The sequence below is a fragment of the Loxodonta africana genome, chromosome 9 (genome assembly GCF_030014295.1).
Source record: "Loxodonta africana isolate mLoxAfr1 chromosome 9, mLoxAfr1.hap2, whole genome shotgun sequence".
Lineage (NCBI taxonomy): Eukaryota > Metazoa > Chordata > Mammalia > Proboscidea > Elephantidae > Loxodonta > Loxodonta africana.
In genome coordinates this window covers 65,114,053-65,134,552 of record NC_087350.1, presented here as the reverse complement: position 1 = coordinate 65,134,552, position 20,500 = coordinate 65,114,053, and the positions used below count along the sequence as shown (strand labels likewise).

Sequence of the window (20,500 nt, the reverse complement as noted above, 5' to 3'; positions counted from 1 at the left end):
AAGAAAAGGCCAAAATCAAAGAATTATCCCTACAACTTGAATAAACAGAATGAGAGCAACAAAACAAATCCTCAGCCACCAGAAGAAAACGAATAATAAAAATTGGAGCAGAATTAAATGAAATAGAAAACAGAAAAAAAAATTGAAACAGTTAACAAGAACAAAGGCTGGTTCTTTGAAAAAATTAACAAAATTGATAAACCACTGGCCAAAATGACAAAAGAAGAAGAGGAGAGGAAGCAAAGAACCTGAATAAGAAATGAAATGGGCGATATTACAACAGACCCAACTGAAATTAAAAGAATCCTATCAGATTACTATGAAAAATTATACTCTAACAAATTTGAAAACGTAGAAGAAATGGATGAATTCCTAGAAACACACTACCTACCTAAACTAACACAAACAGAGGTAGAACAACTAAATAAACCCATAACAAAAGAAGAGATTGAAAAGGTTATCAAAAAACTCCCAACAAAAATAAGCCCTGGCCTGGACAGCTTCACTGCAGAGTTCTACCAAACTTTCAGAGAAGAGTTAACACTACTACTACTAAAGTATTTCAGAACATAAAAAAGGACGGAATACTCCCAAACTCATTCTACGAAGCCAGCATAACCCTGATACCAAAACCAGGTAACGACTGCACAAAAAAAGAAAATGACAGACCAATATCCCTCATGAACCTAGATGCAAAAATCCTCAACAAAATTCTAGCCAATAGAATTCAACGTTTCAAAAGAATAATTCACCATGACCAAGTGGGATTCATATTAGGTATGCAGGGATGGTTCAGTATTAGAAAAACAATGTAATTCACCATATAAATAAAACAAAAGACAAGAACCGCATGATCTTATCAATTGACGCAGAAAAGGCATTTGACAAATTCAACACCCGTTCATGAAAAAACTCTCAGCAAAATCGGAATAGAAGGAAAATTCCTCAACATAATAAACGGCATTTATACAAAGCCAACAGCCAACATCATCCTACATGGAGAGAGTCTGAAAGCACTCCCCTTGAGAATGGGAACCAAACAGGGATGCCCCTTATTACAACTCTTACTCAACATTGTGCTGGAAGTCCCAGCCAGCGCAATTAGGCTAGATAAAGAAATAAAGGGCATCGAGATTGTAAGGAAGAAGTAAAAGTATCTCTATTTCCAGATGACATGATCTTATACACAGAAAACCCTAAAGAATCCTCAAAAAAACTACTGAAACTAATAGTTGAGATAAACATACAAAAATCAGTTGGATTCCTCTACACCAACAAAAAGAACATCAAAGAGGAAATCACCAAATCGATACCATTTACAGGAGTCCCCAAGAAGATAAAATACTTAGGAATAACTCTTACCAGAGACATAAAAGAACTATATAAAGAAAACTGGAAGACACTACTGCAAGAAACCAAAAGAGACCTACATATGTGGAAAAACATACCTTGCTCATGGATAGGAAGACTTACATTGTAAAAATGTCTATTCTACCAAAAGCAATCTAAGATACAATGCAATTCCGATCCAAATTCCAGCGACTTTTTTTTAATGAGATGGAGAAACAAATCACCAGCTTCATATGGAAGGGAAAGAGGCCCTGGATAAATAAAGCATTACTGAAAAAGAAGAACAAAGTGGGAGGCCTCACTCTACCTGATTTTAGAATGTATTATACCGTCACAGTAGTCAGCGTGGCACTGGTACAACAACAGATACATAGACCAGTGGAAGAAAATTGAGAATACAGACATAAATTCATCCACATATGAGCAGCTGATATTTGACAAAGGCCCCAAAAAAGTTAAATGGGGAAAAGACAGTCTTTTAAACAAATGATGCTGACATAACTGGATATCCATCTATAAAAAAATGAAACAAGACCCATACCTCACACCATGCATAAAAACGAGCTCAAAATGGATCGAAGACCTAAATATAAAATCTAAAACGATAAAGTTCCTGGAAGAAAAAATAGGGACAATGTTAAGAGCCCTAATATATGGCATAAACAGAATACAAAACATTACTAAAAATGCAGAAGAGAAACTCAATAACTGGGAGCTCCTAGAAATCAAACACCTATGCTCATCCAAAGACTTTGCCAAGAGTAAAAAATTACCTACAGACTGGGAAAAAGTTTTTAGCTATGACATTTCCAATCAGTGCCTGATCTCTAAAATCTACATGATACTGCAAAAACTTAACTACAATAAGACAACCCAGTTAAAAAATGGGTGAAAGATATGAACAGGCACTTCATTAAAGAAGACATTCAGGTAGCTCACAGACACATGAGGAAATACTCAGGATCATTAGCCATTAGAGAAACGCAAATGAATACTACAGTGAGATTCCATCTCACTCCAACAAGGCTGGCATTAATCCAAAAAACACAAAACAATAAATGTTGGAGAGGCTGTGGAGAGACTGGCACACTTATACACTGCTGGTGGTAATGTAAAATGGTACAGCCACTTTGGAAATCGATTTGGCGCTTCCTTAAAAAGTAGAAATAAAACCACCATACGATCCAGCAATCCCACTCCTTAGAATATACCCTAGAGAAATAAGAGCCTTTACACAAACATACGCAAACTCATGTTTATTGCGGCACTTTTTACAATAGCAAAAAGATGGAAGCAACTAAGGTGCCCATCAACAGATGAATGGATAAATAAATTATGGTACAGTCACACAATGGAATATTATGCATCAATAAAGAACACTGATGAATCCGTGAAACATTTCATAACACAGAGGAATCTGGAAGGCATTATGCTGAGTGAAATTAGTCATTTGCAAAAGGACGAATATTGTATGAGACCACTATTATAAGACCTCGAAAAATAGTTTAAACAGAGAATATATTCTTTGATGGTTACAAGAGGGGGGAGGGAGGGAGGAAGGGAAGGAGAGGGGTATTCAGTAATTAAATAGTAGATAAGAACTACTTTAGGTGAAAGGAAAGACAATACACAATACAGGAGAGGTCAGCACAAGTGGACTAAATCAAAAGTAAAGATATTTCCTGAATGAACCAAATGCTTCGAAGGGCAGCGTAGCAGGGGCAGGGGTTTGGGGACCATGGTCTCAGGGGGCATCTATGTCAACTGGCATAATAAAGTCTATTAAGGAAACATTCTGCATCCCACTTTGAAGAGTGGTATCTAGGGTCTTAAACACTAGTAAGTGGTCATCTCAGATGCATCAAGTGGTCTAAACCCACCTAGAAGAAAGGAAAATGAAAAGCACCAAAGGCATAAGGTAACTATGAGCCCAAGAGACAGAAAGGGCCACATAAACCAGACTACATCAGCCTGAGACCAGAGGAACTAGATGGTGCCCGGCTACAACCGATGACTGCCCTGACAGGGAAAACAACAGAGAACCCCTGATGGAGTAGGAGAGCAGTGGGGTGCAGACCCCAAATTCTCATAAAAAGACCAGACTTAATGGTCTGACTGAGACTAGAATGACCCCAGTGGTCATGGTCCCCAGACCTTCTGTTAGCACAAGACAGGAACCACTCCCAAAGTCAACTCTTCGGACAGGGATTAGACTGGACAATGGGATAGAAAATGATGCTGGTGAAGAATGAGCTTCTTGGATCAGGTAGACACATGGGACTATGTTGGCATTTCTTATCTGGAGGGGAGATGAGAGGGCACAGGGGGGTCAGAAGCTGGCGGAATGGACACGAAAAGAGACTGGAGCGATGGAGTGTGCTGTCTGATTAGGCAGAGAGCAATTAGGAGTATACACAAAAATGTATACAAATTTCTGTATGAAAGGCTGACTTGTAAACTTTCACTGAATGTGCAATAAAAATGCTAAAAAAAATTTAGAATATGATAAAGGATGAGTTTTAGTGGATAATAAATGGGTAGTCAATAAATAGTACTGAAAAGACTGGTACCTGGTGTTTAAAAACAAAACAAAAAAAGCCCTACTCTCACTCCCCGTGCCCAGAAAATTTTTAATAGGGAAAAAAAAAAAAAGGACAAAGGTTTAAATATCAAAATAAGACAATCAAACCATAAAGGCACGAAAAGGAAACACAAGTAATTTTTGCTTGTTTCCTTTAATCTTGGTATGGTAGGCCTTTCTAAGATTGGTACCAAAGTTGAAAACCATAATACCGCTTTAAGAGATTTGACTATATTTATAAAAATATTTTCGAAAACTGCACTAGTAAAAATCACTAAAATTAAGTCTGACACAAGAAATATATGAAATATATAATGGACAAAGATAGTTCCTCAATACGGTTAAGAAATATACGGCCAAAACACCTATCGGAAATTGTTTGACTTCATAAATGACCAAAAACAGTAAACAATAAGATACAATTTCTCAGCTATGATATTAACAGACAGGAAAAGTGCTTGCTCATAATTATCAATGGCACCCTAAGTTCATACATAGTCTTTCCAGAAAGCAATGATGCATCACATATAAATATATAAAATATGCATATACTTCGTGCCAGGAATTTCACTGCCAGAAGTGTAATCTAATTAAGGTAGTGTGCTCAGACAGATATTATAAAGATATTATTGCAGTACTATTTGTAAAATCATAAAATTGGAAAAAATCCTAATGTCTAACAGGAAATTAGATAAATCATGGCTTTCCTATAAAAGGGAGTATTATGTAGTCATTAAAAAAATATGAAATAACTGTATCTGTTGTCATGAAACAACATTCATGATGTAGAGAAAAAACGTTTTAAAACATCAGGATTCCATTTGTGGAACATTAGATACACAGACAATAACACACCTGAATAGAGAAGGTGTAGACATCAAAATGTTGGCGCCAGTTTTTATCTCTTGGTAATTGAAATTTCTGCCCCGACCCCCATCCCTTTTACTTTTCTGGACTGTTTCAATGTTTCACCATGGGCATGTATTCTATTTAAAATTTTTAAGTAATTTTTAAATTTAAAGTCATTTTTTAAAAATCTTTAAGAATATCTAATATATTTAAGTGTATATAATTTTTGTATGCCTTTAATATCTCCTAGAACAAGTTGAGCATTAAAGCAGGAAATGCTGTTTTTAAACAATGTGGAAAACTATAATCTGAACTCAACAGCTTGCATTATAATGCCTTTTAACACGATGAGCTGAAGGAGCTCTTTGCCTAGAGCAATAGTATAGGAGCCAAACATACTCTTGACATCATAAAAACCTCTTTCTTAAAATATACTTGCTCAGTGGATAAATTTTCTCTACTCTTAAGTGACTTCTAATTATCGGTAATGTTTTAACAGCTAAAAATGAACCCTGAGAGACACAAATGATTCAACATGAACTACATCAAAATAAAAACAGGAAAATGAGGTAAGAAATGTTGATATTCTATATTTCACATTCACCTTGGTGACTCAACAATCGTTTCATTAATTTTATAAAAATTCTTATTCTCATCTGAAGTTCAGTTACATTACAATATAAGTGTGCCACTCCACTTCTCAATATCTTTGTTATATCTTCTGTAAAGAGAAGGGATTAAAATGAATGACTTCTAAAAGTTCCTTTTAGATTTGGTATTTCATGATTTTAAAGGAAGACAAAATTTCAAGGGGGAAAAAAACCACCAGTCATTTCTAATGCCATAATTTCAATTATGTTTCTAAATGCCACTGTTCTCTTATTCTTAAACCTTGGGGAAAGAATTTGCATACACAGTCCTTACTAATAAAGTATCCTAAGAAAATAACATGATTTTTTTTTCTGAAAAGCATACAAAATTAATTTTTAAGTTGTATGTTCTTATATCGATTTTTTAAAACGCCTTTAATACTTACAGCTTGATTAGGTAGATTGTCAGTCTTAAGTTCTCTGTGATTGGAATACTGAATATAAACAGGCTGGCTTCGGAGGTGAGGAGTAACAGGAGTGTAATAATTCACCATAGTAACAGCAGCTTCCTCAGAAGCCATTTCTAAGAAAGCCTGCAGTAAACACAAGAAAATAATGTGAATGCTCATCTTTTTGAAAGATAGTTAAAAACTATTCTGCCATTCTAGCTTGTTCTAACTCATACGTTCTCAACAGAAACGCTATGGTACCCGGGGAGTAAAAAAAACTTTTGCTTCAAAGTGTATCATGAATGTTAATCGGAAACATATTTGAAAAGTTGGGCGCAATAAAGCATTTGGGGTTAGGAAACTGCAAGCTGATTAAGTGATTTTATGTGCCTGTTGGTTTTCCTCTTGTTTCTTCTAAAATCTAGAAATAATTAAAAAGGCAGAATTGAATATGTATATCACCACTTCAAATGGATGCTTTCAGAGGCTAGTATTAAATACCTCTTTTCTAAAAAACCCCGTCAGACTACCTAAAGGGCACTCCATCTTACTTTAAAAATCATCTCATGTTAGAACTAAAAAAAGGTGCTTTAAAGTATTAGTCAGCCCTTCACTTTTTAGATGACAAAACTAAAGCACAGAGGTGGTATTAATGACCAAGGTCTATTTTAACCAGGGTCCCGAACACTAACCACTACCCTTTCCACCATATCATGATGATTCTCCTCCTATCACAGTGTTTGTTTCTGGTTGTCAAATTATGGGATAATAAAATTTTTACTGAAGAAAAAAAAAATTGAATGCTCTAACTGACTAATACACTAAACCTTTATCAGAAAAGAATGTGATTTGGGGAACTTCACTTTTGCTTTAAATAATCTATACTTTTAATTTTTTTCAAGGAGCATGTGATTTACATGTAATTTTTAAAAGCCTTCCCAACATGAGAATTCTGTTCTTGAGCATTCCTTAAAGAGGCATTTGGAGTCTCGGTCTGAACGGTGGGCAATCATGCATGCGGCACTGGCAAATGGCATCAGCTTAGACTACCGGTAGTTCTTCTATCCCATACCCTCTCTACCTCCGCCCCCAAAAAACACTGCAAAGAAAATCTTCTTGTCAGCACCTCCTCATCATATTGTCCACCCCACCCCTAATTACTGATTCGCATGGCTTTGGCCAGTTTTCCTAGGGTTTAGTCTCATTTTCAAATTTTATGCAAGTGTTGAGGCTCTTTCTTAAAAAAAAAAAAAAAAGATATGCACATATATACCACATTTCACATATAATTTGGAGTATTAGTAAAATAAAATAGCTTCTCATCCTCCATATGCAGAATACTTTTTTTAAATAAAGGTGCAAAGGCTTGCTTGTTCAAATTACAGAAACAGGAGAACTTCTTTTGTTAAATCAACATTGATTTGAGTCACTCAAGTGATTTTTTTTGAATATCTGTAATCACTGTACTAATATTAGATACTATCATAGGAAGAACTGAGATGAAAGAAGCTCCCTGGTATTTAAGTCTTATTCAGTATATGGCTTCTTCAGTGTATAGAGCTGTCAGGACTCCTATAACTTCTCTGACAGGAATAGGATATTTATAGAGCTTTAAGGTGCCAGGTTTACCCCTCTCCATCTTAATGGTTAGACAGTTAAAATACAGACATATACTAACCATTCCAAGTCCTCAAAACTACCTGTAAGAACATCTCCAATTTAAAATGCAGAAACAAAAAAAAAACCCACGCAGGACCTGAACTTCTATTAGGAGCAATGGAAAAATTTGGAAATGGATAGTGGTGATGGTTGCACAACACAACAAATGTAACTAATGTCACTGAATAGTACATGTAAAAAATGTTGAAATGACATATGTTTTATTATATTATACCGAAAACCAAAACCAAACCTTCCGCAGTCTAGTCAATTCCGACTCATAGCAACCCTACAGGACGGAGTAGAACTGCCCCACAGGGTTTCCAAGGAGCGGCTGGTGGATTCAAACTGTCAATGTTTTGGTTAGCAGCAGAGCTCTTAACCACTATCCCACCAGGGCTCCTTATTGTATTTACCACACACACACAAAAAAACTCATCAACACAACTCTAGTTAGACAATCCAATTATTTTTCACTACAAGATAAGGTGGCATTTAACAAGCATACAGCAACCATTTCAAATTACGTTTAAAATACTTACAGTTTATAGAATATATGCATTTAACAATAAAAGTTACTGAACACAGAGAACGGCAACTATCTTTTATAAACCAAGCTTTTTTCTTTTTTTGCTTATCTTTGGAGTCCCCGGGTGGCACAAATGGTTACGCACTGGTCTACTAACTAAAAGACTGGCAGTTCAAACCCACCCAGAGGCAAATTCAGAAGTAAGGCCTGTTCATCTGCAGGTCACAGCCTTGAAAACCCTATGGAGCTGTTCTACTCTGCATACACTGGGTTGCTATGAGTCAGAGTGACTTGACCGTAACTAACGACAACACCACCTTAGTTGTCATGTGTCCACATGAAGTCCAGTAAAGGAATATAACTTGCCAAATGTTAAATATAATGCTTAGCTGCATCAACCAAGTATCACAACTAAACCAATTAAATGCTTCAACTGAACTAGCAATAGTTTATGAAGTAGTGATGTGAGCCAAACAGCAAACCAAGTATCACCAATAAATGAATGAACAAAAAAAAATAAACCCACAATAAACAAATTCATTAAATAAATAAATACAATTCCATTATTAAAGGGAAACCAAGTCATTTACACTATTAAAAGGTATAAATGTCCATATGACCCACTTCAAAGCCACTATTCAATTGCAGCAATAATATACTTTTCCTAATTTTTTTTTTAAGACAATACAAATGATCAAAGTAAAAACAGCAATAACAACAACAAAAGCCAGCTATGGCAATATTTTCTAAATATCTGGGTTTTAATCCTCTTTTCAACAAAGAATTTATAAATATTTACATTCACTATATGGGGAGAGAGCATGAGGCATCTCCCAGCTCTATCCTGTCAAAGGGTTCAATTCTCATAATGTGGGGTGGAGAGACAACTAAAAGTCACTACCTATATAAAGGCTGCTGAAAATAACTCCCACTCGGCCCCCAACAACATTCTAAGTAGCCTGGAAAAGGGTAATGCCAACAAGCAGTTCCAGTGAAGTCGTGCATAGTTTTTTCACATCAGAATCTCTTGCTGGAGTATATTACTAAAGAGATTTTTTTTAATACCTCTTTATGATCAAAAGACAATTAACATAACAATTCCACTTAGCATTACAGATAAATATAAACCCAGAACCAAGGGCAGACCCTAAGGAACTATGACGTTATCTGCTGTCTCTCACTGGCAATTAGCCATTAGCCACAGACCCACAGACGGCCCTGTAGGCTCTTTTCAAGCCAAGCCAAGCAAACCACACCATTCTCAATAGTGGCAACAGTGTTAATACAAAGGTCAAAGGCGCCCTGGTAGTGTGAACAGTTAAGCACTTGGCTGCTAACCAAAAGGTTAACGGTTCAAGCCCATCCAGTGGTTCTGTGGGAGAAAGACCTGGTGACCTGCATCTATAAAAATTACAGCCAACAAAACCCTGTGGAGCAGTTCTACTCTGTCACATGGGGTTGTACGAGTCGAAATCAACTCAATGGCACCTATCAACAAGTGGCAGGTATGCACTAACTCCAACAGATGTAAGATAAATGTATAAACACAACGGGGTTAACTGAAGTATGCTATTTAACTTTTCTGGTCTCAGTAACCTCATCTGAATTAAATGAAAATATTAATCAAGTAGTTTACCAAAGATAGGGGACCGGATTAGACATCAAGCAATCTCTTTCATGCCCAATAACTACCAATCTATTTATCTGTAAATGCATTTAGAAAGTGTTTCTTAAACTTATTATTTAAATATAAAGTAGAAGAAACATATTGATCTATTACAATGTACCATAAATTGTCTAGGGCCCAGATTTGTTGCCTTCTTCTTTTGAGCAATGCTCTGTGTAAAAGATTTTCAGGACAAGCCAAAATTAGGGGGAAAAAATACCCAAAGAATTTAACCCAGTGGGGTCTGAATTGCAACAAGAACGTGTATAATTATTTAATATCAACAGGACAAATATTGTACCTTGTCATGATCAAGAGAAAGTTTCCCATCTTATTTATTTTAAGAAAAACCCATTAGGAGTCCCTTGGTGGTGCAGTTAAGCGCTGGGCTACTGATCAAAAGGTTGGCGATTCGAACCCACTCAGAGATACCTTGGAAGAAACATCTGGCAATCTGCTCTGAAAGGTCACAGCCATGAAAATCCTACTAAGTACAGTTACCATTCTACTCTAAAACATTTGGGATCATTGTAAGTCGGAATCAACTTGATGGCAGCTGGTGATTAGTTGGTTACGTATTAATTCTACAACTAAAATGCACTATATTACCTTTATCTAGATTTTGGAAAACTAGTGTTTCTTAATTTGCCAAATGAGGTATAATTTACCTCGTCTCTCTCTACCAGGGCCTTCTAATATTTATAGGGTTTTTTCATAAATCATCCCATACTTAAGAGTATAAAATGTTTTTTAAGGAAGAGAAAGACTACAAATCAACAGATTAAAGATAATGCTGGTTTTGTTTGTTTCCAATATTTTTATGGCTTCCTGTCATAAAAAGAAAAATTCTACTTTATGTTCACAGAATGAAATCTGGAAAATACAGAAAAGTTCAACAAAATAAAAATCATCTGTAACACTAACACCCAGAGATAATCACCCTGTGTCAATCTTTAAATATTACATACCTGGCTTTTTCCTTTCAAAATTAAAAGATTAGTTACTTTGCCAAATGGTAGACCTAATGATATGACCTCTGCTTCGGTGACATCATTTGGAATTTTGCGAAGATGGAGAACACGGGAAGGCGAACAGGGAGGTCTATCTCCTTTAAATTTCTTGTTGTCATTCCCATTAGCTAAAAAACAAGATTTTTAAAAAAATTATTGAAACTAATTTGGATTGGCATACTACCTTAACCACACTGTCACATTTGATCTTCTAAGAGTTTTGGGTCTTGAAATTCAAGGAACTGTGGGGCTTGGGGTTGGGAGTTGGGGGAAAAAAAAAAGCATCAACCTGTCAACAAATAGGTTTTTCACTGCCACTATCGAATTAAAAAATTGAAGTCTGGGTTTTCACTTCAAAGAAAAGTATTGGGGTATATGAATTATATTATTTCAAATACCTCTAAACACTAAACTTTTTGTTGTGAATAGAGAATAGTATTTATAACATCTTCAGTATATTTTTGAGGATTTTTTCTAATTTTCTATTGATAAGTAAGTATATATAATCAGAGCAATAAATTTTAGAAAAGACTGTGACAGAAATTTTGTATTTCTCATATCCCAAGGTGATTTGGATTTGAGCTATACGCTTATGAAAATTAGGTTTGTTTCCTAGAAGTTATATTCTTTATTAATCTATTTTTTTTTAAGTATTTTTAGAAGCTAAACTGAATAATCTTATTCCTAACTATGTAACAGTAGTTCTCAGCATAAGCTTCACCTTGTTGGAAAGGCAAACTTTAGCCTCACTCCAGACCTAATGAATTAAAAATAAAAACTCCTGGGGGCAGGACCTGGCAACTTGTGTTTTAACGATCCCTCCAAGTGATTCTGATGCACTCTGGAGTTTGAGAATCACCTCTGTAAAATAAAATAAGAAGTCATCATCCCAGCATACAGCTAAATTTTATTTAAATTCTATTTTTTTTAATGCATATAACAACCAGAATCTACAGGACTGGAATGAATACTCAAGTTTATGCACATACATAAAGATTCAGAAATGTTTTTCTTCCCAAAAATAGCACCATGTAAAACCAAATACATTTTTGTGGTTTTTTTCCAGGCTTGGCAATTTTTTAGTATATGCTCAACATTGTGAACACTCGAATGTGTTTTATTTCTTCAAAGTGTCAAACTTTTTTCTGAAAATGCGTTCTTACTTGCAGATTAGCTTCATCTTTTTGAGGCTTGTTTTAATCTTTGTTAGGGAGGGTTTAGAGTAGCATTTATGCTAGAGGTGGAAAGCCATATTGGTAAGGTATGGCTCCTCTGGTGTCTCCACTGATTGTGCCTCTGGTGTTCAATGACTCTCTATTCTGATTGGCCATAATTCGAACATCTCCCAGCCCTGTTTGAATCCTGGAAGCTGTTTAACTTATAGCTCCCTGATTGTTCTTTGGAGCCCTGGTGGCACAGTGGTTAAGAGTCTGGCTACTAACTGAAAGGTTGGCAGTTCGAATCCACCAGCTGCTCCTTGGAAATCCTATGGGGCAGTTTTACTTTGTCCTATAGGGTTGCTATGAGTCAGAATTGACTCGACGGCAATGGGTTTGGTTTTTTGGTTTGGTTGTTCTCTGACCTCATAGTTTCACCCTATACGTGTTGGCTGAATATTCAGCAGCAGATTCAAAGGGGCCAGAACGCAGATTTCTGGAACTCTTTTTCCATGAAGCTCCTCTCTCTGTTACCCTACCCTCACATACACACAGCCTTCCCAAACTCTGATCTCTGTCTTTTCAACGCAGCAATTCTGCTGTTTGCTTGCGTTCTCCCTCCTTACACCACAGTTTGGAAAAGAAGCCAGAGCAATTACAGTGTTCACACCTCATTGTTTCCCTTTTTCTCTGAGATAACAGTTCAGTACTACCTGTTGTTCACCATCCCAAAAAAACACCAAAAAAAAAAAAAGCCTTATGGTTTTTGCCTTATATACTGTGGGAAGGCATGTCTGGTCCCAGTTGCGCCATCATGATGGGAAGTAGAACTCCAAATACTTTTTTAAATTACAAATTTCAGAATTTCAACTACATAATTTACATGGGTGAGCATCAATACTTTGTGAATCTTCTTTAAAATTCTTCCTTCTCAGAGCTAATTTAAGGTGTTGTTTAATCAATTTAAAATTTATCAAGTTTAGAGATTAGTTATTTACATTTCTCCATAAGGTTTCACTCAAAGCAATTTCAATGCATTCTTTGCTATCAAGAGCAGAACAGTCATATGAACTTGTTTTAGCCACTGATACTTACAGTCAAACTGATTAGACAGACTAGTGCTTATTACGCAATCACAGTCAGCATTCAGTACCTGCGGCAGGGACTGAAAATTCTGCTTCAACATTTATTCTTCCTAGCTCTACCAGTTTTTAGCTAAACGCATGGCTGCCTGGAAAAAAAGACTACATTCTCAGCCTCCTCAGCAGCTAGGAGTGGCTGTGTGATGAATTACAAGCAAAAATGGTGTGTGTTTTTTTTTTCCAGAAGTGTCTTTATAGTAAGGGAGGTATGTTCTTTTCTCTTCCCCTTTTCCTCCTTGTTGCTTGGAGCTCCAGCAACCACGCAGCACCATTCGTTAAACCAGGAAGCAGGCATCATGTACCAGGGACTACTGACTACCTCAAAACTTGCTGAATGTGACAGAAATAAACTTCTATCTTGTTTTGGCCACTGATAATTTACAGCCAAATTTAATCCTAACAAACAATTTTTCTTTTAAAAAAGAAGCAATTAAAAAGTTTAATTTGATGGAAGAGATTTCAAAAAATCATTTAAAAAATATGCATTTGCAAAGCAAAAGAGCATTTTAGCAGTATATAAATATTTTGGTAAAGGAAGTACCAACTATTCCTGAACAAAAGTAACTACCAACTAAAATTTTTAAGAAATGGAGGGAATGGTCTCACACAGGCTCATGAGGAAGCTATGTTAAGGGAGATTAGCCAATGGAGTGGGTGGAAACCACGAAGATACAGAGTAAATGAGAGGTGTAACATAAAAACAGAATACAGACAATCTTGTAAAGTCTTGAATATACGGGAAAGCAGAAATACAGAGTGGTAGCCAGAGGAAGATACAAGCATCAAAGATTATTTTCTTTTTAAGATGAGAGATAATTAAGAATATAGTGTGGGGAAAGCCAAAATTTTGAAGATCAGGAAAGAAGAGAGACTGAGGAGACTAAGTAATAGAACATGCAACATAATTATAAAATAATTATGCCATGAAAACATTTTCTTTTTGACAATATTCAGCCTTTTAAAATGGGCATTCAATATACATAGTCTTAATTAAGTAACAGGAAGAAAGCAAAATAAATATTCCTATACTGGTTTATATATTAAGTACATTACCGTGCTTTAGGGAATCCCTTTCTTTAGTTACAAATGGTAAACAGGGGAAGTACCAAGCTCACAAACAACTTACAGTCTATCACTGAACTAAAGAGATGTTTCAGCAATTTGACATGTACTTTTTAAGAAGTATACATACAACGATAATTATTCAGTTTGCCAGCAATGATTTCCTGCTTATAAATATTAATCCACACAATCTTTGTTTAGTTATGAAAGAAATGAGATTTGATTTCTGTAACATTCAACTTCACAGGAAGATTAATGACACATGCAATGGTTTCAAAATTTAGGAATTCTGAATTTCTCAGAAAAAGATTTTTAACATTAAATAGCACAAGATTGCAGTATGTTTTTTTAATTTTGTTGTGGCAAAATATAGATAACAAAAAAATTGCCATTTTAACCATTTTTCACTGTACAATTCAGTAACATTAATTATATTCATGATGTTGAAATACATCACCATTATCTATTTCCGAAAGTTTTTCATCACTCCAAGCAGAAACTCAGTATCCCATAAGCAATAACTGCCACCCTGCCCCCAGCCCTGGTAAACACTAATAAGCTTTTGTCTGTATGCATTTGCCTATTCTAAGTATTTCATATAAGTGGGATCATACAGTATTTGTCCTTTTGTTCCTGACTTATTTCACTCGGGACGATGTTTTCAAAGTTCATCCATGTCATAGCATGTTACCAGAACTTCGTTTATCTCTATGGCTGAGTAATATTCTATTTTATGTATGTACCACATTTTGTTTATCCATTCTACTGTTTTCACCTTTTGGTTATTGTGAACAATGCTGCAATGAATACTGGTGTACAAGCATCTGTTTGTCATGGATTGAACTCTGTCGCCTCAAAATATCTGTCAACTTGGCTAGGTTATGACAGTATTATATAACCGTCTACCATTTTGTCATCTGATGTGATTTCCCTATGTGTTGTAAATCCTATCACTACGAAGTAATGAGATGGATTAGTGGCAGTTATACCGATGTGATCTACAAGATTAGATAGTGTCTTAAGCCAATCTCTTTTGAGATATAAAAGAGAAAAGTGAGCAGAGAGACATGGGGACCTCATACCACCAAGAAAGCAACGCTAGGAGCAGAGTGAGTCCTTTGGACCCACGGTTCCTACGTGGAGAAGCTCCCAGACCAGGGGAAGATTGACGACAAGGACTTTCTTCCAGAGCTCAGAGAGCGAGAAAGCCTTCCCCTGGAGCAGATGCCCTGAATTTAGACTTGTAGCCCACTAGACTGTGAGAGAATAAATTGCTCTTTGTTAAAACCATCCACTTGTGGTATTTCTGTTAAAGCAGCACTAGATCACTAAGACACTGTTTGAGTCCTTGCTTTTATTTATTTTGGATATATACCGAAGAGAGGAATTGCAGGGTCACATGGTAATTCTACACTTAATTTTTTTGAGGAACTGCCTAACTGTTTTCCACTGCAATACATTTTTAACAAGATGCAAAATGTGCTAGCCATAAAGGGAAAAAACTGATAAAACGAACTACTTAAAAATAAGAACTTCTGTTTATCAAAAAAAAAAAAAAAAAAATTTTTTTTTTTTTTTTTTTTTAAGTATAAACTAGCAAGCTATGGAGTCCCTGAGTGGTGTCAACAGTTAACATACTTAGCTGACAACCAAAGATTAGAGGTTTGAGTCTACCCAGAGGCTCTTTTAAAGAAATGCCTGGCAATCTCTTCTGTAACACACAGGTTGGCCATGAATTAGAACTGACTAAAAGGCAACTGGTTAGCAAGCTGTACAGTGTTAGAGAATATCTACAATATATGCTGCAACAAATATAAAAGAACTACTACAAATAAATAACAGGCAGAAAACAACAGCAAAATGGGCAAAAGACTTGAATAAGCACTTTATTAAAATATATATACAAATACCCAATTGAAAAAAAAAAAAACCATTACTGTCAAGTCAATTCCAACTCACGGTAGCCCCATCGGACAAAGTAGAACCGCCCCACAGGACAAAGTAGAACTGCCCCATAGGGTTTCCAAGGAGTGGCTGGTGAATATGAACTGCCAACCTTTTGGTTAGCAGCCGAGCTCTTAACCACTGTACCACCAGAGCTCCAATACCAATAAACACAAGAAAATACGCTCAATTTCTCTAGTGTTAGAGCAAAAGAAAATTAAAGTCACAATGAGCCACCTATATATATCTACCAGAATAACCAAAATTAAAAAGACATAATACCAAGCATTGGTGAAGTTGGAGAATAACTAAATTCACATTGCATTGCTGGTGAGAGTGTAAAATGGTACAAAACTAGTAGAATCTACTAAAGATCCTTAGGATACAACAATTTCACTTGTAGATATATACCAAACAGAAAAACATACATTTGTCCACCAAAAGGCATGTCAAGAATATTCACAGTTTAAACCAAAAATATCACCTAAAACCCAATGCCGTCGAGTTGACTCCGACTCACAGCGACCCCATAGGACAGATTAGAACTGCCCCATAGAGTTTCCAAGGAGCGCCTGGCGGATTCGAACTGCCGACCCTTTGGTTAGCAGTCGTAGCACTTAACTACTATGCCACCAGCACCTAGGTCTTCTTAAAACCAAACAACAGTTTAACTAAACTTGTAAAAAATGTCTGCCTTAAGCATTATGCTCTCCAAGAACTATCTATAAGGGATCAAAGTGGCAACAGCAACTCAAAAGATTAGACAGGAACCTTAGGGGGCAGTGTGAGTGTACGTTAACGGGAGAGAACAACTCAGAAAAGGACAGTGAGAATGGTTGCACAACTCGAAGAACGTAATCAGCGCCACTGAATTGTACACGTAGAAACTGGTGAACTGGTCTATGTTTTGCTGTGTATGTCCTAAACAACAAATAGTTTTTTAAAAAATTAATAAGTTTCAAGTTAAAAAAATCCATAGCGACATTATTCATAAAGCGGAAATAAACTATCCACCAAGAAAATAAAACACTACATAGAAACAAGAAAGGATAAAAGGTACAATCTACAACAACACAGATGAATCTCACAAATATAACCTTGAGTGAAAGGATACATACTGTATTTATTGTTTCATTTATACAAAGTTTTAAAACACTAAACTAACCTAGGATATTAAAAGTCAGACTAATGAATACACTTGGAAGGGGGGGAATAAATGGAAAGAGAAAATAAAGGGACTCCTGGGAATGCTGGTAAAGTTCTATTTCTTGATTCAGATGCTGATTACACTGCATATTTATTTTAAGAAGCTAGGATATAATAGTGATACTAAAATCTATTTTATAAGAGTACAAAAAGAAAACCTTGGACAATACTTTTATTAATACAGTTGCAAATATTCTATATAAACGTAAGCATACTGAATAAAGAATATATGCAGCTGAGCATATATGCAATTGAGATTATTATTCTTTCTCCCTTACATTAATATAACTCCCTGATTTATGACTTAACAGGGCATACCAGAATAAAGACCTATTTCTTAAATCTCCCTGCCTCTTGAGGCAATATGACTAAGTTCTGATTAAGAGGATGGAAGATGAAAGTACAACTTATAGTTCTTGCCCCTATGGGTACTCAGCCTCCAGCTCTTAACCTTACTGTAGAGTTATCTTTACAGTCTAAGATGGCACCAATCTCCACATTTCCTCTTTTCCCTTCCTAAGGGCATGATGGAGAGAGTTGGAGTACTATTTTAGTTCTTGAGAGAAGGCCACATGTTGAGGATGAAGTACAAAAAACAGAAAAAGCCTGGTTCCCAATCCAATCAAGAAGCCAAATAAGTCAGTGGCCACTTATAGTTCAGAAGAACTTAGAAATAAACTTTTTAAGCCTGTATTTTTTGTTTTTTGGGGGGTTAATATAGCTATCTAGTCTATATCCAACTAATATGGCATATCAAAATAATATCCCATGACCAACCTGGTTTATGCCAGGCATGCAAGTGTAATTCAAGATTAGGAAATTAAAATACTTCACTGTATCAAAGTAATGGATATCAAACTTCATGATTAAATTAACAGAAATACAAAAGATATTTAATAAATCTATATATGGCACAGTGGTTAAACGTTTGGCTGCTAACCAAAAGGTCAGCAGTTCGAATCCACCAGCTGCTCCTTGGAAACTCTATGGGGCAGTTTTACTCTGTCCTATAAAGTTGCTATGAGTCGGAATTGACTCAACAGCAACAGGTTTGGTTTTTAGTTTTTTATAGCCATATAGGGTCACTATGAGTCAGGAATCAAGTCAACAGCAATGGATACAGCCATTGCTAATAAAAACTAAAGGAAGAAAACTATTAAAGTATGATGAAGAATTATTTACCAAAACCTAACAGCAAACATCATATTAAAAGATCAAATAAAGCTACCTTTATTAAAGTTAAGAGTAAGACAGAGACTACTGAGATTGTTCAGCCCCTGATAGGTTTGTATTGATTTGTTTCTGGTGGTAGCTTGTCCTAAAACGTGGGTAGAAAGTAGGTATTTTATGATAACACTGTTGTGCAGTGCACGATTTGTGTGAGATTCAGTCATTAACAATGCCAAAAAAATGCAACTAATGACCCATTGCTCAAATGAAAGTGGTGCTAGGTATTTCTCTTTCGTGCCTTTTAGACTTGTGTTGCTCTAAAATTCCAGTTTATTGCAGACCCATTTTCTACCTGGACTTTCTTTTTTTTCCCACCTGGTCTTTCTTGACAGGTTTTTTGTTTTAATTCTCTACTTAAGTTTCTAAATAAAGTTCTGGTATTAAAAAAAAGGGGGGGGGGCAAGGATAAGCACAAAATACCACTATTACTCAACTCATTTTTGGAGGTTACAGTGAATACTGAACAAATAAGGAGGATATTTATATACTTGAAATTATGTTTATTTGAAGGACACATCATTGGATAACTACAAAATTTGAAATTAACAACAAAAACTAAAAAGTACCTATGGAAGTTTTAAGTTTAGCTGCATATAATAACAATATACTTGAAATAACAGTTGTGTTAACTATTTTAAGAAAAAAAGTTAATTTCTCACTCGTGTAAAGAGTCTCCAGTGACCCAGGCTCCAGCTTTCTGCTCTGTTAGGGTGCAGCCCTCATCCTCATCATCCAAGAAGGAAGCTGGAACTCCAGCAGGCAGCAGAATAAAAGAAAGGAAAAACAGTGTGCCCATGCAGAGATGTCCCAAAAGTCCCACACAATGCCTCCATTTTTATCTCACTGGGTAGGACATAATCATATGACCATAACTAGCTATAAAGGAGACTGGGAAAGTAGCCATTTAATCTGGGTGGCGGGGTTCCTGGATGGTGCAAACGGTTATGTATTCGACTACTACCTGAAAGGTTGGTGATTTGAACCCACCAAAAGGCATCTCAGAAGACAGGCCTGGTGAACTGCTTCCAAAAGGTCGCGGCCTTGAAAACCCTCCGGATTAGATTTGCTTTGCATACAGGGGGCCTCCATAAGTCAGAATCAACTCAACGGCACCTAACAACAACAACAAATCTTTACGGAAGCAGGTCACAGGCCTTTCTTCCACAACACCACTGACTGGGTTCAAACTGCCAACCTTAAAGACCCCAGACCTACTGAATTAGAAACTCTGAAGGTGGCTGTAGCAATTCGTGCTTTAACAGGCCTTCCAGGTGAGCCACACACTGCTTTGCTCTCGTGACTATATTACTCTGTTCACCCTTTCCCTTGGATCAACTCCCTACTGCTGCCCTACCTACAAAATCTTTCTGCTTAGGCCTCTGGAATGCTAGCCCTACAATGGTTGACCAATTACTCTTTCTCACTCTCTTCACTGAATTTTCCTTTGATCTTTTTAGCTTAACCTGGCTCACTTCTACTGGAGAGTCCTCATATGGAGGCTATTCACTCTCCCAACTACATGTAACCTCAGGGTCTGGAAATGAGGTCCAAAACCAAAAACCAAACCCAGTGCTGTCGAGTCAATTCCGACTCATAGCAACCCTGTAGGACAGAGTAGAACTGCCCCCATAGAGTTTCCAAGGAGCACCTGGCGGATTCAAACTGCCGACCCTTTGGTTAGCAGCCGTAGCACTTAAGCAGTATGCCACCAGGGTTTCCGAAATGAGGTCCACTTACCCCTAGTTCCCCATAACTGCCATGATTCCAAATACATTTGGATAAAGCTCCCTTTTCTGAGACTCACCACTCCCATGGTTCAGTGGTCAACTTAAGTTGTGTAAGATATTGACTTTCAAATTTCTCCCATGATACTGAGACGGAAGAATCCACTCCTTATCTGACATTTCCATGTGAACCTTCCACAGGTACCTCAAACTCAATATATAAAAATCTGAACCTGCTGTGCTGTCCAATGCTGCTAGTCCTATATCCTCTAATATAAATGAATAGTACTATCTTCCATCTATGGAAGTATCGCAGTCCAAGTCCAAAACTCAGAAATGACTGATGGAATTC

The 20,500-nt window shown here is 36.4% G+C and overlaps 1 protein-coding gene across 6 annotated transcripts in view; it reads right to left on the bottom strand.

Annotated features, from left to right (window-relative positions):
- The window catches only part of PTBP3 (polypyrimidine tract binding protein 3), a 107,918-nt gene that overhangs the window by 56,225 nt on the left and 31,193 nt on the right, over positions 1–20,500 (bottom strand). For 2 of the 6 annotated variants that reach the window (XM_010587740.3, XM_010587736.3), the window contains exons 3-4: positions 10,642–10,811; positions 5,817–5,963 (exon numbers count right to left, since the gene is read on the bottom strand). In XM_010587740.3, coding sequence (XP_010586042.1) covers positions 5,817–5,963; positions 10,642–10,811 — 317 coding nt within the window. Of the gene's footprint in view, positions 1–5,816; positions 5,964–10,641; positions 10,812–19,083; positions 19,175–20,500 lie in introns of those variants that run through there. The other 4 variants (XM_010587737.3, XM_010587738.3, XM_023545051.2 and 1 more) reach the window with 3 other exon arrangements.